Source organism: Dromiciops gliroides, chromosome 6, assembly GCF_019393635.1.
Source record: "Dromiciops gliroides isolate mDroGli1 chromosome 6, mDroGli1.pri, whole genome shotgun sequence".
Lineage (NCBI taxonomy): Eukaryota > Metazoa > Chordata > Mammalia > Microbiotheria > Microbiotheriidae > Dromiciops > Dromiciops gliroides.
Genome location: NC_057866.1, coordinates 10,873,434 through 10,898,169, shown reverse-complemented (window position 1 = coordinate 10,898,169; position 24,736 = coordinate 10,873,434). Strand labels below are relative to the sequence as shown.

The following is a 24,736-nucleotide window of genomic DNA, read 5'->3' as shown; positions in this document are numbered from 1 at the left end:
GACTAAACAACTACAAAAATGGTCCTTGAGAGCAGTGACTGCTCATCTATCTATATATCTACCTACCCATCCATCCATCTACCCATCCATCCATCCATCCATCCACCCATCTATCTATCCATCCATCCATCCATCTATCTATCTATCCATCCATCCATCCATCCACCCATCCACCCATCTATCTATCTATCTATCTATCTATCTATCTATCTATCTATCTATCTATCTATCTATCTATCTATCTATCTATCTATCCATCCATCCATCCATCCATCCATCCATCCATCCATCCATCCATCCATCCATCTATCTATCTATCTATCTATCTTCCTCTCTTGTCTGGGAGCAGTGCCTGGCACATAGTAGACACCCAATGAATGCTGGTGGATTGATTGATTGATTCCGGACTGCAAGGCTTCGACTTTCCTCATCTGTAAGACGGGGATAATCATACCTGTACGACTTCTCTCCCAGGGCTATGCTCAGGAAAGGCTCAGCAAACCTCAAGGCACTGCAGACACGGGAGGAATCTTTATTGCTCTCTTTACCAAAGAGGAAACAGACACACAAGGAGATCAAACACCAGCGGGGAGGGGATGGAGTGGGGAGGGGGCAGCTGAATACTGTCCCTTCCCTCCTCCCTCCCTCTAAGCAGGAACTTTTCCCAGGCTTCGGCCCTCCTGTTGCTTCTCCTGCAGCAGACCTGGCCACCCTCCCCCTCTCCCCACCTCCCTGTCTTTCTGGGTTTCTAGGTCCAGCCTTAGGTAAAATTGTGGCCTGCACAGAATTGGTGTTCAGCCCCCCTAGAGTACTCCGACTCACAGCCCCAGCTCTGGCTCGGGGCGGGGGCCCACAGGCAGGTTCGCTCCAAGCACAGGCCCCAGATATTTTTATTTGTCAGTCCCCCCACCCCCATCCCTTTATTTTTCTGCCGGCGGGTAGGGGGTTGGCTCTTTTCAAAGCTTGGACTGTTAGCTTCTTGAGGGCAGGGGTGGTGCCCAGCTCTGGAGGGTAAATGCTGGTTGGTTAAAAGGTTTGTAGACTCCACAGTAGGTGACTGCTTTCCGCAGGCCTGCAAACACCCCCCCACCCCCATTTCAGAATGTCATTTTCTCTGTCCCCAGAGTTTGCTGACTACCTCCCCTTGGGGTGCTAGGCCTTAGGCCTGGGCATTCCCAGGGTAAACACTTTGCCTGCCATGTGGACCCTGAGTTTGAATCTTGTTTCAGCTATTTGCTGTGTATGGTTCAGCAAGTGATGTCCCCCTCTGGTTCACAAGCCAACGATTTACAAATTTAGGATGAAGAGAGGGAACAGAGGCCTGGGGTGCATGGGGCTGGTTGCTTCGGCCCAGGAGTGCTGGGGCTTGGGGGCCGCGTGCCCCGGGGCTTCTGTGGTTCTTCGGGAGAAAAGGCCATTAGGCAGCTAAGTGCTTCCGATCGTGGGAGGGAGGGGGGCTGGAGATGAGGGTAGGGGGGGGGGGCTGGGGGAGAGGAGGAGGGGTGGGGAATGGATAGCTGGGAGAGAGGAGGGATGGAGGGGTGGGGAGATGGCTAGCTTGGGGAAGAAAGTAAAGGGGGGGCCCCGGCTAGTTGGGGGAGAGAGGAGGAGGGGAGGGGAGGTGGAGGCGGGAACCGCGCCTTTCAGGGCAGAGCGAGACAGTGTAGAGCCCAGCCGGGGAGGGGGTGCTGAGCCCTCTCTGGACCCCAGGACTTTGGACCTCTGGCCGGGTCGTCCCAGCCTGACCGACAGGGGGCGAGGATTTCTGCCCCAGACCCGGCTCCAACCCTGAACTCCTGGGTTCAGGGAAGGCAGGGGGGCCGGAGGGGGCGGGAGGAGAGGGGCGGGGCCTCCCCAGGCCCCGCCCCGCCCTGCCCGGGCCGCCCCGGGAGAAAGTCCCGGACTGAGCTGCTGCCTCCTCCTCCTCCTCCTCCTCCTTCTTCTTCTGCTCCTGCTCCGCTGCCCCCGCCGCTGCGCTCGGGCGCGGGGAGCCGGACCCTAACCGGCACCGTCGGGGATCGAGCCCGCAGCCCGGCGCGGCTCACCCTCTGCCCCGGCCCCCGGCCCCCGGGAGAGCCATGGCCGGCGCCCGGCCCGGGGTCCACGCGCTGCAGCTGGAGCCTCCGACCGTGCACGAGACCTTGCGACGGGGCAGCAAGTTCATCAAGTGGGACGAGGTGAGCGCGGGGCGAGGGGGCCGGCCGGGGCCCCCAGTCCGGGCCTCTGCACCCCAACCCTCTGCACCCCAAGCCCCGTGTCGGGGCCCCAGCCCGGGCCTCTGCACCCCGAGCCCCAACCTCTGTACCCAGAGCCCCATTCCGAGGCCCCAGCCCGGGCCTCGGTGCCCCCAGCCCCCTCCGCGCCCGGCCGCCCAGTCTCCCCAGTGGCTGGTTCTCACGTCTTCCCCGGGCCTCGCTGTGCTTTCCTCCCACGTCGACTTTCCCTTCCTCCCAACCCTGAGATCTCGGGGGGCCGTCCGGCGCTGTTATCCAGACAGTTCCCAGAGCCTCCCTTTTCCTGCCCCCTAGAAATAGAGGAGGGAGGCTTTGGCGTCTTTCCCCCCAAAACTTCCACGGGGCAGTCTTCCAGGGACTTTGCACCTCTTATTCGCTAGAGAAGAGACTTTGAACCCCAATAAGTCTCCCCAGCGTCTCCCCCAACCCCGGCCGCATCCACTCTGTGGGCGCTCCCGAAGTCTCCCCCTCCAGCCCCTGCTCCAAACACTCACGCTCGGGGTTCCCGGGGCTCTGCCCCCGCGGGTCCCTTGTCTCCCCGCGCCCCGCAGCGCCCCGCAGCGCCCCGCTATCTACTCCCTCTCCCTGCGCCTTCCTTCTTTCTCTTCTCCCCATTCCGGCCTTTTCTCCCCATCCTTGCACCTCCTTTCCTCCGGATCCGTTCTCTTCCCCCCGGCCTGCTCCCACCCGCCTGTTTCCTCTCCGGGTCCCAAAGCCCCCCATCCTTGCCCCAGTTCCAGGCTCTCGGGTTCCCTCCCTAGCTGAGCTGGGCCGGAGGCTTGGCAAGATTCCCTTTTCCTTTCCGGCTGGGTGGGGCTGGGGGAGCTTGTTACAGCTTTGGGGTGGCCAGGAGAGCAGAGGGAGGGGGCCTGGGGGTGTGGCCGGAGGTAACAGGTGTGGTGGGGCTCTCGGCTTGGAGAAGAATCAGGTGCTGGGGAGGGGGGAACTGGGGAGTGCGCTCTGAGTCTGGGGGAGACCCCTCCCCCATGGGAGGCCTCAGGCAGGAAAGTTAGAAAAAGTTTCTCCTTTTCCTTCTGGTATGATAAACCCAAATAAGGAAGTGGGAACCAAGGAGTGAGCCTGGGGGGGAGGGGGGGCTGTGGGAGCCAAGTGGGGACCCAGAAGGAGCGCCTGGAGTGCGGGAAGCTTGGCGCGATGGGGGTCTGAATCGGCTGCCCCCATCCGAGGGGACCCCTTGCCCTACAAACACATACCTTGTAAAGGCCGACTTCTAGAACATGAGGGAGAAGCTGATGATTTGGGGTACCTGGGAGAAGGAACTCAGGAGTGCAGAGAACACCTGGAGAGGAAGGCCGCCTCACCTCTTCTTCTCTCCCCTTCTCCCCCACCCCAGGCGGGGCAGAGAAAGCCCCCTTCCTCCCTCCCCCTCCCCCTCCCTCCCTCCAAGTCCCTGGAGTCCTTCCTTGGGGTGGGAGCATGGAGTGGGTGGGAGGGAGGACTGAGCCTACTGCCCTCTCTGTCTTGGGCACACTTGGGCAGGCTGGCTGCTATTCTCCCCCTCCTTCTGCTCCCTCCCCACTGCTCCACCCTAGGGGGCTGTGCCATTTACTCAGAGTTCTGAAGTGTGAATAAATCTGCCTAGTGGGAAGGGTGGGGTGGGGCAGGGGGTCCTGGAATAAGTGATAGAGCCCTGGGGGGCTGGGGTTTGGAAGAAGAGGGAGAGCTGGGAGAATTCAGTTCCCCTTGGTGACCTCTTGTCCTAGTGGGTTAGAAAGACCTGGAAATCCTGGCTGGAATGGTGGCTAGCTTGGTAAGCCTGGGCAAGTCACTCTATTTTCAGTGAGCCTCAGTTTTCCCCATCTGTAAAATGGGGGATAGCATTAGCATTGACCTCACAGGGGTTATTGTGAAGATCCCTAACCCCAACTGGCTGTGTGACTCTGGGCAAGACCCTTAACCTCTGAGCCTTCTCTGTAAGCTGGGACTGCCAGCACCACCTACCTTGTCCCATAGCGGTGGGGAGTTGTCTTCATGACCCCATTTGGAGTTTTCTTGGCAGAGATATCAGGGTGGTTTGCCATTTCCCTCCAGCTCATTTTATAGGCGAGGAAACTGAGGCCACCAGGGTGAAGTGACTTGCCCAGAGTCACACAGCTAAGAAATGTCTGAGGCTGAATTTGAACTCAGGTCTTCCTGACTGCTCCCCGAAGGCCATTGTAGTAGTAGTGTGGGGTGCAGGCAGCTCCAGGTTCCCTGGCTGGTTCCCAGCCTGCCCCTCTTGGGCCAGTCCTCACTGGCTTCTATCCTTCCCATCCAGGAGGCTTCAAGTCGGAACCTGGTCACCCTCCGAGTGGACCCCAATGGCTTCTTTCTCTACTGGACTGGACCCAACATGGTACGCAGGCACTGCTCCATCTCCTCCACACTGCAGCCCCTTGATCCTTCCCCCCTGCCCCAAATTCCAGAAGCCCTCAGGGCGGAGGCCTCCTAAGCTGGCTGACCCTTCCCACGGCCTGGCTGGACAGGAAATAACCTCCCAACCTCCCACCCTTCCCCACTCCTGCACAGGAAGCATCCCAACCCTCTTCTCTCCGAGCCAGAATGGCCCCTGGGCACAGAGGTGGGGGGTCTCTTTGGCATGGTCGGAGACCTGAGTCTGGGCCAGGGTTAGCCTGCTAGTGCCCCCCCCAGCAGATTTGGGGGCTCCCTGTTCCTCGTCTGCCTGAGCACCCTTTGTCTCTGCCTCATGGAGTGAGACACCCCCTCCCCAGAATCTCTCCAGACATTTTGTTTGTTTATTCGGGCCCACTGCCCTGTCCTTTCAGCAGAACGGAAGCATCCTGAGAGCAGGGACTGGTCTTGTTCTTTATCTCTGGCTCTCTACCCTCCCCCCCCCCCCCCCCCCCCCCCCCCCGCCACACACACACAGTAGGCATTTTATAAGAGCTTGCTGAACAGACAGACGGCCCTCCCTGCTTTCCCTCAGCCCTCACCCCACCCCCCTCCAATCTCGGGCTTTCCTCTAGGAGGTGGACACTCTGGACATCAGCTCCATCCGAGACACACGGACAGGACGCTATGCCCGGCTGCCCAAGGTGGGTTCTGTCCTCCCCCGGCCCCTACTGGGTCCTGCCCCAGTTTGGCAGCCGTTAGAAGTTTGCAACTCATGCAGCCCCAGTGCTGCCTCTCAGATGGGTGGGGGAGGGGGGAGAATTCCAAGTGCCCTAAGAGCTGGTACTGAGACTCCTTTCCTTGAAGGACCCCAAGATCCGGGAAGTCCTGGGTTTCGGAGGTCCAGAAACGAGGCCAGAGGACAAGCTGGTGACCATAGTGGCCGGCCCTGACCCTGTAAATACTACTTTCCTCAACTTCATGGCTGTGCAAGAAGATACTGCCAAGGTGGGGTGTGGTCCTAGGGAAGGAACTGGGAGGGGTGGGAGGTGGGGGATGGGGAGGATGGGCATGTCCGGTAGAAAGGGACCTGGACCAGGAGCCAGAATCTGGCTTCCAATGTGGGTCCTGCTTCCGGACTACCTATGTGACTGGGCAAGGCACGAAAGCTTTCTGAGCCTCAGTTTCCTCATTTGTCAAATGAGTCAGGATTACATGACTTTTAAGATTTCCTCCAGCCTGAGATCTGAGTCTGCAAAAGCTCAGGGGAGCTTGTGGGGAGAGGGGCAGTGCAGAGACTGGAGCCTAGAACAGCGCCCCTGCCTGCCCTCACTCCCCCTCCTTGGCCCCTTCTGTGCCCCCACCAGCTTTGGGCAGATGAGCTATTCAAGTTGGCCATGAATATCCTGGCCCAGAATGCATCCCGAAACACCTTTCTTCGAAAAGCGTGAGCTGGGGCTGAGGGCAGCAGAGGGTAGGTGGGTGGGTCTCCAAGGGTTCCCAATAGCTGGGACCAGGGTGTGGGGTAGGGGGACTCCCAATAGCTGGGGCCCAAGGGGGAGCAGCAGACCAGAACATCCTGGGAAATCAGCAGGGGAAGAGTGAGAATGAGGTGGGGTCCCAAGGTTGGGAGAAGGGAGAAAGGGGTAGGGCAGGCCCCTGATATCCCCAGGCCTCTACTGGGGTGCCCCTCCCTAAAGCTTTTGTTCCTCCTCCCCGGTTCTAGGTACACCAAGTTGAAACTTCAGGTGAATCAGGATGGGCGAATTCCAGTCAAGAAGTAAGACCTATTCTAAGGGGGTTGGTCAAGAAGGCAAGGGATGGGCGGAGGAATCTTCCCCTAGAACCAGCACCACTTTTTTTGGGGGGGGGGTGAGGCAATTGGGGTTAAGTGACTTGCCTAGGGTCATACAGCTAGTAAGTGTTAAGTGTCTGAGGTTGGATTTGAACTCGGGTCCTCTTGACTCCAGGGCCAGTGCTCTATCCACTGTGCCACCTAGCTGCCCCCAGCACCCCTTTTTACCTTGAAAATCAGAGGGCCTCCCCATAGTAAAAGATCTGCCTTTGCCCTTGGTCACCTTTGATCCCTTGACCCCAATGGCCCCCCTTTTTCTCCCATCCTCCTTTGACTCCACACTTCTTACCGCCAGCATCCTTAAAATGTTCTCTGCTGACAAGAAGCGAGTGGAGACGGCGCTGGAGTCCTGTGGCCTCAATTTTAACAGGGTATGTGAGGACGAGGGGGGTTCAGGCAGGGGTGGGTGTGCCCTTGTGGGCCCCTGAACTCCTCCCCCCCCACAGCCCCTTGACCTCCCTGGGGCTTCACTGCTCACTCCTCCTCCCTCCCACCCCTCCCTGCAGAGCGAGTCAATCCGGCCAGACGAGTTTTCCCTGGAGATCTTTGAGAGATTCCTCAATAAACTGTGTCTCCGGCCTGACATAGACAAGATCCTGCTGGAGATGTGAGCAGGGGGACTGATGTAAAGGGGGGGGGGGCTTCACAGGGACAGGAGAACCCTCCCTGGAGAAGGTGTCTGGACCTGGGTTCAGGTGCCGCTTCTAACATGGGTTGTCTGTGTGATCTTGGTCGAGTCATTGCTACCTTGGGACTCAGTTTCCTCATTTGTAAGATGAAAGGGTCTTTGGGGTTAGAGCTATTGTCTAGTTACCTGTTCCACACGCTGAGCTTCCTAAAAACAGGGAATGGTGAGGCAGCTAGATGGCGCAGTAGTTAAAGCACCAGCCCTGGATTCAGGAGGACCTGAGTTCAAATCCGGCCTCAGACACTTAACACTTACTAGCTGTGTGACCCTGGGCAAGTCACTTAACCCCCATTGCCCCGCAAAAAAAAAACCAAACAAAACAAAAAACAGGGAATAGGCAGGCTCTGTAAATTGGGACTGGGGGGCGGGGTGGCACTTGCTGAAGCTCTTCTCCCTTTCCCCAAGGTCCCATTGCATTTATTGATCTAGTGGAGCCATCCACAAACATTTTTTAAATAACTGTTTGTTGTTATTGTTCAGTCTTCACCTCTCACTGTCCTTGGCCCCGTTTGAGGTTTTTTTGGGCAGGGACACTGGGGTGCTCTGCCATTTCCTTCTCCAGCTCATTTGACAGATGAAGAAACTGAGGCAAATGGGGCTAAGTGACTTGCTCAGGGTCACACAGCTAGTAATGGTCTGAGCCTCGATTTGAACTCAGGTCTTCCTGACACAGGCCCAGCCTTCTATCCACTGCACCACCCAACTGCCCTAAGTAACTGTTTAGCCATGATGGTTACCTGCTCTTTGCAGCCTATTGTTCTAGGCTGGAGATGAGATAAAGCATACAGATGGGGTCTCTGCCTTCCAGGACATTGTGGCCTAGTTTTGAGGTAGAGAGAACCTTCCTTCCTTCCTTCCTTCCTTCCTTCCTTCCTTCCTTCCTTCCTTCCTTCCTTCCTTCCTTCCTTCCTTCCTTCCTTCCTTCCTTCTTTCCTTCCTTCCTTCCTTCCTTCCTTCCTTCCTTCCTTCCTTCCTTCCTTCCTTCCTTCCTTCCTTCCTTCCTTCTTTCCTTCCTTCTTTTCTTTCTTTCTTTCTTTCTTTCTTTCTTTCTTTCTTTCTTTCTTTCTTTCTTTTTCTTTCTTTTCTTTCTTTCTTTCTTCCTTTCTTTCTTCCTTTCTTTTCCTTCCTCTCTCCCTCCCTTCCTTCCTTGCTCCCTTCTTTTCTTCTTTCCTTTCTTCCTGCCCTTCCTTCTCTTCCCTTCCTTTCTTTCTTCTACCCACTCACCACAGTTTGAGAGCACTGCTTGGGGCACCGAGTAGGTAAGGGACTAGCCTAGGGTCTCACAGCCAGTGTGTGTCAGGCAGCACCTGAACTCAGGACACCCTGGCCCCAAGCTCAGTCTTCTATCCACAGCCCCTCGATGCTTCTTAAGGCACCCACACACCTAAGAACAAATGCCCTTGTTTTTATGGGGCCTTCCTGAGGTAGGGAATGAGAGATAGAAAATGCCCATTTTATAGATGAAGGCACTGAGGCCCAGAGGTGAAGCAGCCTGGCCATGGCGGCCCAGCAAGTCATGGACAAGGGATCCTGACCCTTTTTTGTTCCCCGGCCTCTCCGGGCAGTCTGGAGAAGCCTCAGGTCCCTTTCTCAGGATGCATGAACATAACTGCACGGGGTTACAAAGGAAGCCAGTTGTGCTGAAGTGCTTCAGGGGCCCCAGGTAGAGAACCCCTGCTCCAGACTCTGGGACCCTGCATGACAACACTCTTGGTTTCTACGGGTCAGCGTGAGAGGAGGTGAAAGTGCCTTGGCCTTGGTTCAATTTGGCCTTGAAGGTTGGGAGGAATTGTAAGAGACAGTGGGGCCTGAGGAAGAGGAGGGGAGCAGGGCCTGACCTGCCTCGACTGTCTCTCTCTGCCCACTGGAAGCGGTGCTAAGGGGAAGCCGTATCTGACCCTGGAGCAGCTTTTGGACTTTGTCAACCAGAAGCAGCGAGACCCCCGGCTGAATGAGGTCCTGTACCCGCCGCTTCGCCCGGCCCAGGCCCGCCTGCTCATCGAGAAGTATGAGCCCAACCAGCAGTTCTTGGAGCGAGGTGAGGACCTAGCCCGTGGCCTTGGGGGGCTGGGCAGGGGGCATGTGGCCTGGCACATGAGCCTTCTTGGGGCCTGGACTGAGTGGTCTCCAAGAGTCTCCTTCCTTCCTTCCTACGTTCTTAGATCAGCATTCCTAGCATCGAAATTCTGTGTTCTGAAGCCTTTCATTTCTTGGCCCCTCCCAGCCCTGACCTTCCCTAGCATTCCCAGATACTCAGATTCCTGCCATCTTCAGAATGATGGGAAGAGCCAGGGATTGGGAGCCAGGAACCCCAAATCCTAGTCGCTGCTCTGGGCATCTGGGGGGAGTCATGCCCGCTGCCCTGGTGGGGACAAGGAAGGGCATATAGGGCTGTGGCCTGATGCCTTCTCCTCCTGCCTCCCCCCAGACCAGATGTCCATGGAAGGCTTCAGCCGCTACCTGGGGGGAGAGGAGAATAGTATCCTGCCGCCAGAGACCCTGGACCTGAGCAATGACATGACTCAGCCCCTCAGCTCCTACTTCATCAATTCCTCACACAACACCTACCTCACAGGTAACTCCAGGTTGGCCTCCCCAGTACTGACCTTCCTGACCCCAGTCTGAGGGTCACAGGCCTCAGATGCCTCATCTCTAAAATGGGCACATTTTACACTGGTGTGTAGGGAGGGGGACTCTGCGGAAATATTACAGCATCATTACTATTGACAGACTTGATTCCAACTATTATATGTAAGAGGTAGATCCATTTCCAAGGCCAGGAGGACCTGGGGTCAAGTCCTGCCCCCCAGCCAACACACACATGTTGCCTGTGGGCCCTCTTGGTGGGCAGGAACCTCTGACACAGAGTTCTTAACCTGGGCTCCTTAATTGGAGAAGTTCGTTGATCAATGGGTTTTAATGTCATCGATTTCCTTTGTAATTCTGTGTATTTGGGGGCAGCTAGGTGGCGCAGTGGATAGAGCACCGGCCCTGGAATCAGGAGTACCTGAGTTCAAATCTGGCCTCAGACACTTAACACTTACTAGCTGTGTGACCCTGGGCAAGTCACTTAACCCCAATTGCCTCACTTAAAAAAAAAAAAGAAAAGAAAGAAATTCTGTGTATTTAACAAGATAGTTTTGAGAAGGAGTCTGCCCAGGTACCCAGCACACAAAGAATTCTTGCTGGAAGGGGCAGCAAAGGTGCCAGTTGACATGGGTGGAAGGAGTTTCCTCCTCCAGGTTCTCATTAGATCAGTGAAGTCATGCGTCTAGTCTCTCTCCTTTCCAAACATGAAGCGTTAGTCCATTGACTCTGAGAAAGACCCACTTCTGTCCGCGTGGACATTCTCACAGTGAACGTGGCCACGTGAGAAGAGGAAGTTGTGTCCAGATGTAAGGCGGCTCACCAGAGCTCCTTACGCGGCAGACAAAGGCACCCTTGGCTTCTGGGGGCCCCCGGAGGGAATAAGAAGGAGTTTCACGAGGGACGCTTGGAGCCGTGAGGGTGGGCGTCAGCCAGGAGAGCAGAGAGAACAGAATTGTAGCCTGAGAGTGGCCAAGCTCGGAGACGAGAAATTCTACAAGGAACAAGGCAAGATCCTCCAAACCAATACCATTTGGACAGAGACTCCAAGGTAGCCATGGAAAAAGAGGGATTGGCTTGAGAAGGTGGAGGTATCCTCAGGGCTGAAGACTCCCTGAAACCTTCTATCCATACAGCATGGATACTTTTTCTTCTTTATGATCATCTCCCATCAATCAATTAATAAGCACCTACTATGTGCTAAGTGCTCTACCAATATTATCTCCTTTGATCTTCAAATTCTTGATCTCTTTACCAAGCAAAGAGATGGCCGACAAGGTCAAGAAGCAGTTTAGAGAAAAGCTCGTTTTGTAAACTGTCGTTGAGGCTGTCAGCGGAAGACTGAGAACCCTGTGGCCTCCTAGAAGACCCAAAAGGGATGAATGCAAGAGAGTGTGTCTGGGAGAACTTGACACAGGACCCAACAAATCCTCATCATTTAGAGAGGGCAGCCCCATAAAGCCAGCAGAAGGAAAAGAAATAGGCAGGAAACAGAACAGTTTTGCCCAGGCTTCTGTCGGCTGTCTTCACAATGGGGACAACAGGATCGCCATATTTGGACCCTCACATTCACTCCTGGATGGATTATGTAAAGACATGGTAATAGTTAAAGGTGGTATTAAGAAGAGCATCTGAAGGAGACCATACAGGAGAAATCTGTTCTGGAGAAGATGGAATCTTGAAACCATTAAGAGATCCTTTTACAAGATATTTCACGGGGACAGCTAGGTGGCGCAGTGGATAGAGCACCGGCCCTGGATTTAGGAGGACCTGAGTTCAAATCCAGCCTCAGACACTAGACACTTACTAGCTGTGTGACCCTGGGCAAGTCACTTAACTCTAATTTCCTCACCAAAAAAAAAAAAAAACCTCACGGAGGGCAAGATACCAAAGTGTGGAGCACGGGGGAAAGGATGAAGAGTATGGCTCAAAAAAGGCAGTTCGGTCGGCCATCCATAAATCCGACCGATCCTCCTGCCATCTCATCTCTAGAAAATCTCTTTGGAAATGTCCTGCACATGTTTGGAGGGTATCCTTCATGGAAGTGTGAGACAGGCACAGTTGGGCTTTCCCAAACACTTCTCTGAATCAGATGCTGTCTTTGTGGGACGGACACAAGACCCAACTTTGCTGATTGATTATGAAAGGGGATTTGGCGTCTGTACAGCCAAACCCAGCATTCAAGGCCTTCCTTCCATGAGAAGTCTCAGGCACATGGTAAGATCTTGCAGGATTCCTAGGTAGAGGTAACAACCATGGGTTGGTAGCCACAGCCTCTTATTGTTAATGCCAAGGGAGGCATGAAATGGGTAGGCACTTGCCCAAGGGTTGGTCACGTCATAGAAGATGTAAGCCAAAGGTCAGACTCGCTTGACTGGGATTTCAAGCCCCAGAGAATGTTGTAAGGCATCCTCAGTGAGAACCAGGATTCAATCAAAAGATGTTGACCTGGGGCAGCTAGGTGGCACAGTGGATAGAGCACCGGCCCTGGAGTCAGGAGTACCTGAGTTCAAATCCAGCCTCAGACACTTAACACTTACTAGCTGTGTGACCCTGGGCAAGTCACTTAACCCCAATTGCCTCACCAAAAAAAAAAGAAAGAAAGATGTTGACTTAACAATCCACATAGCAAAAACCAAGTGGATGAGAAATGTCTGTTGTCCAGACTGTCATGGAAGGGGATCGCTAGACCACTGAGCTATCTGGGACAGGCTCTGCAGATGGACAGTGAACAGGAGAGGCCTGGAAATGAAGAGGAGGAATAGAGAAGGCTGGACATGGGGTCAGGAAGACCCAAGTTCAAATCCTACCTCAGGCACTTAATTAGCTATGTGACCCTAAGCAAGACTTAATTTCTCTCAGCCTCACTTTCCCCATCTGTAAAATGGGATACTACCATACAGGGTTGTTGATAATCAGATGAGATGTGTACAACATAAATGTCCAATATTTGGGAAGCTGAAAGGTACTTTCAACCATCATAAGATGCTCTCTGAAAAAAACATCATTATCTTTTTTTTTTTTTTTTAGTGAGGCAATTGTGGTTAAGTGACTTGCCCAGGGTCACACAGCTAGTGAGTGTTAGGTGTCTGAGGCCAGATTTGAACTCAGGTCCTCCTGACTCCAGGGCCCGTGCTCTATCCACTGTACCACCTAGCTGCCCCCCCCCATTATCTTTTTAACACAAATGTTCTGTAAATATCGAATATCATTGTCTCTGAAGAATCTGTTTTGGTGACCCCTGGTAATGGAGAAAGGTTGGTGGGAAGTGTGGGATGGGCCAGGCTGAGTGCCTGGGATGGACCTAAGGAGGAAGGCCTGGGGTGGCCACAGGGAGTGTGGAGGGTCCCGGTGCTGATCCCAGGCCTTTCCTCCTGTGGGGTCCCCCTGCAGCGGGGCAGCTGGCGGGAACCTCGTCGGTGGAGATGTACCGGCAGGCGCTGCTCTGGGGTTGCCGTTGCGTGGAGTTGGACGTGTGGAAGGGCCGGCCACCCGAGGAGGAACCGTTCATCACGCACGGCTTCACTATGACCACGGAGGTGCCACTGCGCGATGTGCTGGAGGCCATTGCGGAGACGGCCTTCAAGACCTCTCCCTTCCCCGTCATCCTCTCCTTCGAAAACCACGTGGACTCGTGAGTCTCCTGGGGGATGACTTGCTGACCTTTGCCCAGGGGTCCGGGCACTGGCTGGCGTCTGTCCCTTGACCCCTGCCCTCCCTTTCCCTTTGGCCAGGGCAAAGCAGCAGGCCAAGATGGCTGAGTATTGCCGCACCATCTTTGGGGACGCGCTGCTCATAGACCCACTGGATAAGTACCCGGTAGGGCTTCTCTGGGCTGGGGGGTGGGTGGGGGTGCAGTGAGACAGACAGGGCAAGCGGCTCTTGTCTGGCTCTGACCAGCTCCATGCTCTCCTCTCCCAGCTGGCCCCTGGAGTCCCCCTGCCCAGCCCTCAGGATCTGATGGGCCGGATCCTCGTGAAGAATAAGAAGCGGCACCGTCCGCCCCTGAGCCCCTCCGATGGCTCAGTGCGCAAGCGGCCCTTGGAACAGAGTAACTCGGCCCTGAGCGAGAGTTCTGTGGTCACCGAGCCCCCTTCCCCACAGCTTGGTATGACCCCTGACCTATGACCCCACCTAATCCTGGCTCACTAAGCATGTCTAACCTCTGATCCCCCTCAGTACCCTGAGTCACTGGGGTCTTTCTGCTCTCCCCACAATTGCTTATGATCATAGTCCCCCTGCCCCCATCCTTAAAGTTTAGTCACAAGTTGATGTGGGTTCTGCCTTCCCTCTCTGACCTCCAACCTCATCCTCTCCTACTCTGTCTGATCTGGGTTCATTGGCCCCCCGGGCTCCCTGAGTCTGGAGGCATCCCGTGCTGGCCCCACGGCTCACCTTTAGCCGTCCACTGATGCCCCCCCTCCCCACCCTGTGTGCTGGGCCGACACTTGGTGAGCAGGTGGGTGCGTGAACTGGAGGCCCCTATCTCTGCCTCCCCCGCCACCCCAGGCTCCCCCAGCTCTGAGGGCTGCTCGACTCTGAGCAATGGAGAGGACCGCCTGGGCTGCAATCCTGAGCCCCGGAAATCCATTGGTGAGAGGAGGGGTAGGTGAGAGGGGAGGGGCCACAAGGCAGCGCAGGCAGGAGAAGGGACCCCAATCCTTGTTTCTCCCCCACAGACCGAGAGGCTGAAAGCGAAGAAGAGGAGGAGGAAGAGCAGGCTGACCCCAAGAAGACCTCCACAGATGAGGTCAAGCTCAGGAGGTGGGGAGGGGAGGGAAGGAGACGGAGAGGAGCAAGGGCAGGGAGATAGGTGGCCCAGGGCCATCCCCATGACTCTTTGGCTTGCTGGCATCCCAGGGCACGGCCAGCAGTGAGGTGAATGCCACGGAGGAGATGTCCACTCTCGTCAATTATGTTGAGCCCGTCAAGTTCAAGTCCTTCGAGGTGGCCCGGAGTGAGTGGGGGAGCCTGAGGCCTTGGGGGAGAGGGGTGGGGCCTCCCCCCACCCCCGCATCTCTAATGGGGCTCCCCCCACCCCACAGAACGGAACAAGTGCTATGAGATGTCGTCCTTTGTGGAGACCAAGGCCCTGGAGCAACTCACCAAGAGTCCCATGGAATTTGTGGAGTATCCGCCCACAAGAGGAGGGGAGGCTGGGCAGCACAGAAGCTCAGAATCTCGGGCGCCTCATCTGAGAGGAGCTTAGAGCATGGACGCTAGATCTGGGAGGGGCCTTAGAACATGGGATGTTAGAACCTCAGAACATGGGGCGTCAGAGCCTTAGAACATGGGGTGTCTGAGCCTTAGAATGTGGGGTGTCAGAGCCTTAGAACATGGGGTGTCTGAGCTGGGAGGGGCCAGCCCACCTCCCATTTATCCCCCGAGCTGCCTGGGGCAGGCAGGGCTTGCTCAGCATGGGTCCCTGTACGGGAGGGCCCTGGGTGCCTGCTGGAGAATATGGCCCATGACTGTCTGCATCAGATACAACAAACAGCAGCTGAGTCGCATCTACCCCAAAGGCACCCGCGTGGATTCCTCCAACTACATGCCGCAGCTCTTCTGGAACGCGGGTTGCCAGCTTGTTGCCCTCAATTTCCAGACCCTGGGTAAGGAGCCGGGGGCTCTCCTGGGGCTCTGCCGCCCGGCCAGACCGCATGCTGATGACTGTGTGCCCTCTGCCTCCCCCCAGACCTCCCGATGCAGCTGAATGCTGGTGTGTTTGAGTACAACGGGCGCAGCGGCTACCTGCTCAAGCCCGAATTCATGCGGCGCCAAGACAAGTCCTTCGACCCCTTCACGGAAGGCATTGTGGACGGCATCGTGGCCAACGCTCTCCAGGTCAAGGTCAGGCATCTGCCAGGGGTGGGGCGAGCCCAAAGGGCAGAGGTGGGACACTTCCGTCATCCCTCTCCCTGGGCTCTTCCAGGTGATCTCGGGCCAGTTTTTGTCAGACAGGAAGGTCGGCATCTACGTGGAGGTGGACCTCTTTGGCCTTCCCGCCGACACCCGGCGCAAATACCGCACGCGGGCCTCCCAGGGCAATTCTTTTAACCCCGTGTGGGATGAAGAGCCCTTTGACTTCCCCAAGGTAGGTGCTCACTGGCCGGGCCTGCAAACCGCCCAGGCTTTGTCCCTGTGGCTCAGCCACAGGGCCTGAGAAAGGGCATTGGACTTGGCACCAGAAAGCTCATTCGTGGTCCAGCTCAGCCCCCACTCCCCGTGTGGCCGAGGGCCAGTCCCTCGCTGGCTGACCTGAAAGTCTCTGAGTAGGGACCCAGTCCTGTGCCAGGTGCTCTGGGGCAAGGGGAGGCACAGGGTGATCTCTGCCTCACCTTGGGGCACTTCCAGTCTAGCTTTGGAAATGAACTGGACGCAATAGAAAGCAGTTGGTTAACCTTCCCCAGGCTAGACGAAGCTTCTGATAGGGGTTAGAGGACAGAGACATCAGTTAATGGTGGCCACCCTCATACCCACTGAACTCTTGCCCTCCCACAGGTGGTGCTGCCCACACTGGCCTCCCTCCGTATTGCGGCCTTTGAGGAAGGGGGCAAGTTTGTGGGGCACCGAATCCTGCCAGTCTCTGCCATCCGCTCAGGTGAAGCCTGCCACACTGCCCCTTCCCTCCCTCCCTTCCCCAGCCCCGCAGGGTGAGGGGTCAGTTCTGCTGGCAGGGGTAGGAAAGCGGTCCTGAGGAACCAAACCAACAGGGACACTGGGGGGCATAGGGGTATAGGGTGGGTGGTACCTACTTCCCTTTCTCTGCCTCTCTCCATTTTTGCCTTTGCTGCTCCCCCATACTGACCCCTTCCTCTCCCTCCCCAACCAGGGTACCATTACATATGCCTGAGGAACGAGGCCAACCAACCCCTGTGTCTGCCCGCCCTGCTCATCTACACGGAGGCTTCTGACTATATCCCTGATGATCACCAGGGTGAGGGGCAGTAGGGGAGGGGTGAGACCAGTAGGAAAGGGAGCCTGGGAAGGAGGCCAGAGAGCGTCAAGGCTCCTTCTGGGAATGGAGAGGCAGCGATGTACAGGATGAGAACATCGGATGAGAAACTCTGGCCCTTCCCCTCAGGGTAACCTTGGGGAAGGCACGGTTTCAGCCTCTGTTTTTTCATCTGCAAAATGAGGGAGGTGGAGGAGTAAAAAAGCATTTTACCTTTTCTGTTCTAAGGAAACATTCCATGACTGGGGACAGAGAGGCTGGGCTGGGCACCCTGGGTTTGTGTTGCTGAATTTCTGTTGGTTCTCCCTCCCCAAGACTATGCCCAGGCTTTGATCAACCCCATCAAGCACGTCAGCCTCATGGATCAGAGGTCAAAACAGTTGGCAGCGCTGATGGGCGAGAGCGAGGTGAGCAGAGCTGTCTTGGTGCATTAGTAACTGGAGGGGAAATCGTGGGCTTAGCTCGGAGCCCCCACTCCCTCCTGTTCTATGGTTCCTCCCTGCATTGAGGGTCCGTGTTCCAAAGTCCCTCCCAGTCCCTATGGAGGAAGGAGTAGAGGCGCTGGTGTCAACAGGAACCATTCGTGCCTCAGAGCAAACATTTGCCAGGTGCTCGAGGGACAATTGGGCTTGTATTACTCCTTATCTCCTCCAGAGCTGCTGTCTTGTTTCCCCAGATGGACTGTGCCTCCCCCCTCCCCCAGCAGGGAAATTACATCACGCTAATCAATTTAACAAACATTTCATTTTAAAAACAGGGAGGGGGAAGAGGGAGGAGAGGAAGGACAAGAACTCTGAAGGAGAATTCAAGGACTCATGGGCATGAAGGAAAGGGGGTATATGCACAGCCTGGGGACCATCCTTCACTAAAGAGAAACAGGCAAAACAGCTACTTTCCAAGATGATTTTAGAAATACTTGGGGGCAGCTAGTTGACGGTGCTGGAGTCAGGAGCACCTGAGTTCAAATCCAGTCTCAGCCGCGTACTAGCTGTATGACCCTGGGCAAGTCACTTAACCCCCATTGCGCCCCCCCCCTAAATTTCTATATATGTAATTACTTCCTTCTCCCACCCTTCTGCTCTCTCCCCCTATGGGGGAAACCCCATTAGAATTCTCTTATAACACAAGTCTTGGTGATGCCTGAAGATGTATGCTTCATTCTGCACCAGTAGTCCACCACCTCTCTTGCTAGGGGACACCATGGCCTTCTCCTCATCTCTCCTCCAGTTCTAAGCTTGGTCCTTCCAATTAATGCTCCATTTCCTTTTTACTCTGTTGTTTTTGATGGTTTCTTTGTATTTCTTCTGACAGAATAATATTCAATTACATTTGGCTACCACAGGGATTTTACTGATAGCATTTTTGTCTCCTTGTATCTGCCTCTGCCTCCCAGGCAGCCACCCTGTTTTGGTTTTCGTTGGGTTTTGTTGTGTTTGTTTGTTTGTTTGTTTTTTTAACAAAGAATCAAAAAGAAAGTGAAATACCAGATTAGCAAAGCTGATGGGCAGGCCATAAGGATAAGCATTTATTAAGCACCTACTATGTGCTAAATAAACACTGAGGAGACGGAGAAAGGCAGAACCAAACGCCTACCCTCAGGGAGCTTACAGCCCCAAGATGGACTGGGCCTGTTGGTCCCCCATCTCTACCAGCCCGCAAGCATGTGCCTTGGGCATGTTGTTTGAAGATGAATTTCTCGTCCCTGTAGGCTGCTCCCGAGACCCCAGAGGAACTGCCTTCTCGGCAGCTGGGGCCCCAGCTGTCGACAGGCTCCACACAAGGTGCCCTGGAATCCAGAGTTTCCAGGCCCCCCAGCTCTTGTACCTCACCCACCAGCCCTTCCATAAGCAGACCAGGTATGGAGGGATGGGGACATGTCTGAGCCCGCAGGACCTGAGGAGAGGGGAGGTGTCTTCCTCTTCCCCTTGGTCATAGGTGCCAGCTGCTTACTGCAATGGGGGGATGAGGGGATCTGGGATCCAGCCTGCTTTGAATCAGCTGCCAAGTGTGTGACCCTCTATGAGCCCTTTCATGTCTGAGTAGCCTGTTTCTTCCTCCAGGAAAAGGAGTCCTGGCCATAGTCAGGAAGACCTGGGGTCAAATGCCACCTTAGCTACTACCTGTGTGACTCTGGGGAAGGCCATTGACCTCTCTGTGCTCAGTGTCTTCATCTGTGCAATGAAGGGGTCTATTCCAGCTCTAGACAGGAGGGTCAGGCCCTTTCTCTGCCTAGGTGGTCTGCTGTATTTGTAGTCCTCCCAGCTCCGGCTCTCACTGTCTGGTGAAGATCACCCCCGCCTCAGTTTCCCCATCTGTAAAGTGGAGGTTGGGGTCCCTTCCCACAGTCCTCACAGATCACACAAGTGTTTAGTAAGGTGATGGGTGCTTGATGGACAAGCTCCCATCAGATTGTTGTCCTCTTCTCCCCAGGTCAGTGTGATGAGCTCATCGCCAGCATCCTGGGAGGTAAGGCAGAAGGAAAGTCGAGGGCAGGGCTGGGGTGGCATCCAGGTGCCCCCGAGAAGCCACCGGCCCCCACCCCCTCCCCACCACATCACTGATCACCCGGGGAGAGGAGCCCTGCACCCTTCGGCCCAGGCTCTGACATCCTTCCCGGCCCTGGCTTTCAGAGGTATCCGTGACCCCCCTGGTGGAGCTCCGAGCCCACAAGTCCCTGGTGAAGCTTTGCAGCCGGCAGGAACGTGACCTGCGCGAACTGCAGAAGAAGCATCAGCGAAAGGCTGCGTCACTCACGCGGCGGCTCCTCAGCCACCTGGCAGAGCTGGAAAAGAGGCACAAGTAAGTGCCTTTGGGCAGCCCCAGAATCCTTGGAGTGAACCTGGCCCTAGATCCATTCTGTGGGTGCAGGCCCAGAGAGGAAAGGGCTTGTTCAAGGTCACACTTCTTTTTATTTTTATATATGTGTATTTTATATATATATATATATATTATTATTATTTTCCAGTTAAATTTAGAGATAGTTTTCAACATTTGTTTTTATAAGATTTCCAGTTTCAAATTTTTCTCCCTCCCCCCTCCCCCAGACAGCAAGTAATCTGATCTAGGTTATACATATACAATCACATTAAACATATTTCTGCATTAGTCATGTTATGAGAGAAGAATCAGAGCAAAAAGGAAAAGCCTCAGAAAAGAAAAACAACAACAACAAAAAACAATAGAAATAGTATGGTTCGATCTGCATCTAGATTCCACAGTTCTTTTTTTTTTTTACTGGGTCTGGAGAGCATTTTCCATCATGAGTCCTTTGGAACAATCTTGGACCATTGTATTGCTAAGAAGAATCAAGTCTATCACAGTTGATCAACACATAATGTTGTTGATACTGTGTACAATGTTCTCCTGGTTCTGCTCATCTCACTCAGCATCAGTTCATGCAAGTCCTTCCAGGTTTCTCTGAACTCCTGCTCATCGTTTCTTACAGCACAATAGAATTCCATTAGCCATTCCCCGATTGATGGGCAACCCCTCAATTTCCAACTCCTTGCCACCACAAAAAGAGCAGCTATAAATATTTTTGTACATGTGGGTCCTTTTCCCTTTTTTTTTATTTTTTTGGTTTTGGTTTTTTTGCAGGCAATGGGGGGTTAAGTGACTTGCCCAGGGTCACACAGCTAGTAAGTGTCAAGTATCTGAGGCTGGATTTGAACTCAGGCACTCCTGAATCCAGGGCCGATGCTTTAACCACTCTGCCATCTAGCTGCCCCACTCCTTTTCCCTTTTTAATGATCTCTTTGGAAAAAGTCAAGGTCATACTTCTAATAAGGAACAGAGGAGGGGGCTGACTCCCAGGGCAGAGTGAGCTGCCTCCTTCCTGGAATCTCATGTCCAGAATGCAGGAGGGGCCACATCCTGAGCCTTGTGCTTGGCCCTGGGCTCTGCATTTTGGATTTTGGGAAGGGCATGGAGAAACTGGATGGAGAAAGGGCATGTGTGTGTGTGTGCCTGTGTGTGACACACACACACACACACAGGGAGGGAGGGAGTAGCAGATAAGGACAGAGAGGTGTAGGGGAGAGAGCAGGAGGGAGCGCAAGCTGTTTGTTGTAAAGGATTGGAAAGGGCTGATGTGTACATCATTGCCCTCACCCCTCATGGCCTCAGAAGCAGAACCAGGAGCCTTGGGAGGAATCTGCCAAGAGGCAGGTCTAGTATAAGGATCAAATGTGAGAAAAATCTTTTTGATGATTGGAGTGGATGGAACTGCCCTGGTAGGTAGTGAGCTCCCCATCCCCTGGAGGTCTTCAAGCACAGGCTCTAGGAAGGGATCTTGTTCAGGCTGGACTGGCTGACAACCGTTCTGGTTTTGAGGCTCTGTGACAGCTTCCTCAGTGAGAGGTGGGGGTCAAGGGCATTGATATTGGATATCTCCACCTGGGCAGGGCCAGAGAAGTAGGAGAGGTGTCCTAATTTTGTCAGGCTTGGCAGATCCACGGTGGATGGAAATGTGAGCAGGACTGGCCCATGGGTCAGAGGGGCCCAGGTAGCAGGGTGGGGCTGCAGGCAGTCAGGACACCAAGTCCTCCCATCCTAATGCAGTCAGGGGGGTCTCTGTCCACAGGAGTGGGGTGCTGGGCGAGGAAGAGGAGGAGGAGATGAGAAAATACCGGGAGCTACAGAAGAAACAGTTTCAGAGTCTGTTGGATTTGAGGGAAGCTCAGGCTGATGTAGAAGCTGAACGTCGTCAGGAACACCTGAGACAGGTAAAAGGGACAGGTGGGGGAGGGAAAAGTAACAGTTGAGAAAGGTAAAGGGGAGCACACCTGAGTGAGGGATGGGACACGCCTGAGACAGGTATGGGACACACCTGAGGCAGGTATGGGACACGCCTGAGGCAGGTGAAGGGATTCACCTGAGAGAGCTGAAGGTTAATGCCCAAGAGAGGTGGGGGAGAAAACAGTAACGGCTGGGAATGGTGAAGGGGAGGCCAGTGAGAGGCTGAAGGTCTCAGGCCTGTGGGATAGGGCCCAGCCTTCAGTCCATGTCTTCCTCCCCTCCACCTGGCTGTGCACAGGCCCAGCATCGCCTACGGGAGATTGTCCTTGAAACGCACACAGCTCAGTTGAAAAAACTGAAGGAGACCAATGAAAAGTGAGTAGGGGAACACCTGGAGGGTGTGGGTACACCCTTGGCACCCCCTGGGCACCCCCTCTGCTCCTGATGACCCCTCCTGGTTTCCCCCCACACCCCCTGACCCTCAAACCAGGGAGAAGAAGGAGCTTCAGAAGATTCTGGACCGGAAAAGACATAACAGTATTTCGGAGGCCAAGACCCGGGAGAAACACAAGAAGGAGGTGTAAGTGGGCAGGGCAGGGCAGGGTGTGGCTTTGTTTCCATTGTTGTTCAGTCCTTTCTGACTCTGCCACCGCGTTTGTGACTTTCTTGGCAAAGATACCAGGGAGGTTTGCCATGTCCTTCCTTCTCCGGCTCATTTTTGACAGATGAGGAAAGTGAGGCAAACAGGGTGCAGTGACTTGCCCAGGGTCATACAGCTAGGAAGTGTCTGAGGCTGGATTTGAACTCGAGTCTTCCAAGACTCTATGTCTGCGGCACCTAGCTGCAGGCAGGCCTTGCTACCATGGAAAGAGGGATGGTCAGGTTGAAATCCTGGCTGTGCTGCTCCCTGCTCACTCCCTCTGGCCTCAGCCATGCCTCAGAAATGCTGACAAAGATTATCATTTGATCCTCACAAAGAGGAGGCAGGTACTATAATTGCCCCCATTTTATAGATGAGAAAAGTGAGGTAAACAGGCTGACTTGCCCAGGGTCACACAGCAACAAAGATCTCAGGCTGGGTTTGGACCCCAAGCCCAGTGCTCTATTCCTTGAGCCACCCAGCTGCGTTGTGATCCTGTGGCATCACTGACCTCTCCTGGACCTCAGTTTCCCCATCTCTAAAATGAGTGAATGACCCTCAAGGTTCCTCAGTTCTGACCTAGGCTACTCAGTGACTCCCCCGCCCTGGGCGTGGCACCCCAGAAATCCCTGCTGCCCTTGGTTGTGTTGTCAGAGGTGGGGGAAGGGGACACACTAGGGAGAAGGAGGCTGACCCCCCATCCCCTTTCCCTCCACAGGGAGCTGACTGAGATCAACCGGCGACATATCACGGAATCTGTGAACTCCATCCGCAGGGTGAGGCTGAGGTCCCTGTGTCCCTGCCGAAGCCTGGGGAGTGGGAATCCCCGTGCTAGCACCACCCCCTTCCCCACTGTGGGTGCCCGTGGCCCCCTCTGCAAGCCCTGCCCCTTTCACCCCTTAGCTGGAAGAGGCCCAGAAGCAGCGCCAGGAGCGGGTGGTGGCCGGACAGCAGCAGGTCCAGCAACAACTGGAAGAGGAAGAGCCCAAGGTGAAGGGGGGAATCCTGGGTGGGGGGCAGCTGGGTGGGGAGGGGGGAGTGGCAGCGGGGGCCCAATTCCTGATGGTGCATCCCCTGCAGGCTGCATCCCAGCTGGCCCAGGAGTGTCAGGCCCAGCGGGCACGGCTGCCACAGGAGGTCGGGCAGTGCTTGCGGGTGGATGAGGATGACCTAGCCACCAGCAACGGGCACGCGCTGAGCAGAGCCAGCAATGGGCACGCCCTGGGGGGCAGCACCAGCAATGGGCATGCCCCCATGGGTAGAGACAGTGAGGGGCAAGAAGAGAACACACAATTCTGAAGCCAGGATGGGCAGGGGGCGAGAGCAGAAAGGGAAGACACTACTTATTTTTAAAACTTTTTATTTTTTTTAAATTTTTTATTTTTTTAAATTCAGGAGGGCAAGAAACCCCCACTACCCCTCCTCCTTAATCCTCTCCAGTCTCATCTGGGCGTGTGTGTGTGTGTGTGTGTGTGTGTCTGTGTCTGTGTCTGTGTGTGTCTGGCTCTGGTGTGTCTGTGTCTGTGTGTTCGTTATTTCCTGTGTTCCCCTTTAGTCCCTAGCCCCCTCCCTAGAGCTGATAACAAGGGTGGGGCCCTCTCCTGCCTAGGGCCAAGGATCAGCTGGGGTGGGTGGGGAGAGAAGGGATTAAAATTGGGGCTGCCCCGCCCCCTTCACGTGATGCCCACACTCCGGAGGCAACAATGCCCCTCCCCAAATCTTCAGGATTGGGGATCAGGCTAGGGCATGGGTTTGGAAGGTCCCTCTCCCCGCACACTGTGCTCCCCAGACCCATGAGGCCTTTGTGTTTGGGGGGCCAGGAGGGTGGGGCTGGGCTGGGGCCCCTTGTCCTCCCCGGCTTTGGAGATCAGAAGCATCAATTTCTGTCTCTTACCTTCTGCTTGTTTTTGGTTTTGACGTCAATAAAAGTGGATCCCAAGGCCTGCACTACTTGTGGGGGTGGATTGGGGGGCGGTGGGGATCTGGCTGCTCTCAGGCCTGGTCACTCCCATTCAGTCTGCACCTGTTCCTGACCTCCAGAATCAGGCTTTGGTTGGATGGATCATCTGGTCCTGGGAGGTCCCCTCTAGCCTTGCCCCTCCCAAGCTACCCAGTTTCACCCTCCCTTACCGCTGGAAGCCCTCTCTGTCCCCAGGCACAGTTGCAGTGTCCTTCCCATGCTGCATTCCACACAACCCAACCCATCCTTCAAGGCTGCACCAGGAAAACTGCACCTGGTTACTCCAGGCACCGGCACAGGACCTCACTGCATCCCTCCAAATGAGTCCTAGGGTGGATGAGGTTCCCCTAGGCTCGGGACCAGAGCTTGTAAATTAGGAGGGTCCTCTGGTCCCAGGAGGGCCAAGAGCAGTGCTGCTTAATTATTCAAGGCTCCTTCCTCGGAGGCTCATCCTTGCGCAGGGTTGTCCAACAAATACTCTCCACCCATTCTCCCCACTCCTTCCCCCAGGGCAGTCAATATACCATGGTCTCAGAATTAGGGTTGGTGCTAAATTCATTCAGGGCATACAAAGAAGGTTCCCCCCGCCAAGGAACTCACAGTCTAATGGGTGAGGCTACAAAGTGTAGATGGAATACATAGGAAAGCACAGGGATTAAGGATTGGGGGAGGCTTCTACAGTAGAAGGTAGGATTTTAGTGGGGACTTGAAGCCAGGGAGGTCAGTACTCAG

The 24,736-nt window shown here is 55.0% G+C and overlaps 1 protein-coding gene across 2 annotated transcripts; it reads left to right on the top strand.

Annotated features, from left to right (window-relative positions):
- The first annotated feature begins 1,923 nt into the window (after positions 1–1,923).
- PLCB3 (phospholipase C beta 3) lies at positions 1,924–23,959 on the top strand. Of its 2 annotated transcripts, XM_043973085.1 has the most exons (32): positions 1,924–2,177; positions 4,513–4,590; positions 5,222–5,290; positions 5,454–5,594; positions 5,954–6,033; positions 6,313–6,366; positions 6,737–6,812; positions 6,948–7,048; positions 9,001–9,167; positions 9,558–9,704; positions 13,109–13,349; positions 13,450–13,534; positions 13,637–13,823; positions 14,225–14,308; positions 14,395–14,465; positions 14,576–14,672; positions 14,761–14,845; positions 15,200–15,324; positions 15,408–15,562; positions 15,645–15,806; positions 16,214–16,313; positions 16,545–16,649; positions 16,983–17,074; positions 18,376–18,523; positions 19,098–19,133; positions 19,298–19,466; positions 21,250–21,391; positions 21,703–21,779; positions 21,895–21,984; positions 22,763–22,820; positions 22,948–23,034; positions 23,125–23,959. In XM_043973085.1, the coding sequence occupies exons 1-32, from the start codon at positions 2,079–2,081 to the stop codon at positions 23,341–23,343; spliced, it is 3,627 nt and encodes a 1,208-aa protein (XP_043829020.1). In that variant the 5' UTR covers positions 1,924–2,078; the 3' UTR covers positions 23,344–23,959. The 2 variants fall into 2 exon arrangements, with proteins under 2 accessions (XP_043829020.1, XP_043829021.1); XM_043973086.1 differs by lacking the exon at positions 14,225–14,308.
- The last annotated feature ends 777 nt before the right edge of the window (positions 23,960–24,736 follow it).

What these genes read in the sequence shown, in the direction of transcription:
- PLCB3 (XM_043973085.1), top strand. Translation starts at nt 2,079, where the DNA reads ATGGCCGGCGCCCGGCCCGGGGTCCACGCGCTGCAGCTGGAGCCTCCG. An exon ending in TGCAAGAAGATACTGCCAAG is followed by an intron (nt 5,595 to 5,953) that starts GTGGGGTGTGGT and finishes TGCCCCCACCAG; the next exon opens with CTTTGGGCAGATGAGCTATT. An exon ending in GTGGCCTCAATTTTAACAGG is followed by an intron (nt 6,813 to 6,947) that starts GTATGTGAGGAC and finishes CCCTCCCTGCAG; the next exon opens with AGCGAGTCAATCCGGCCAGA.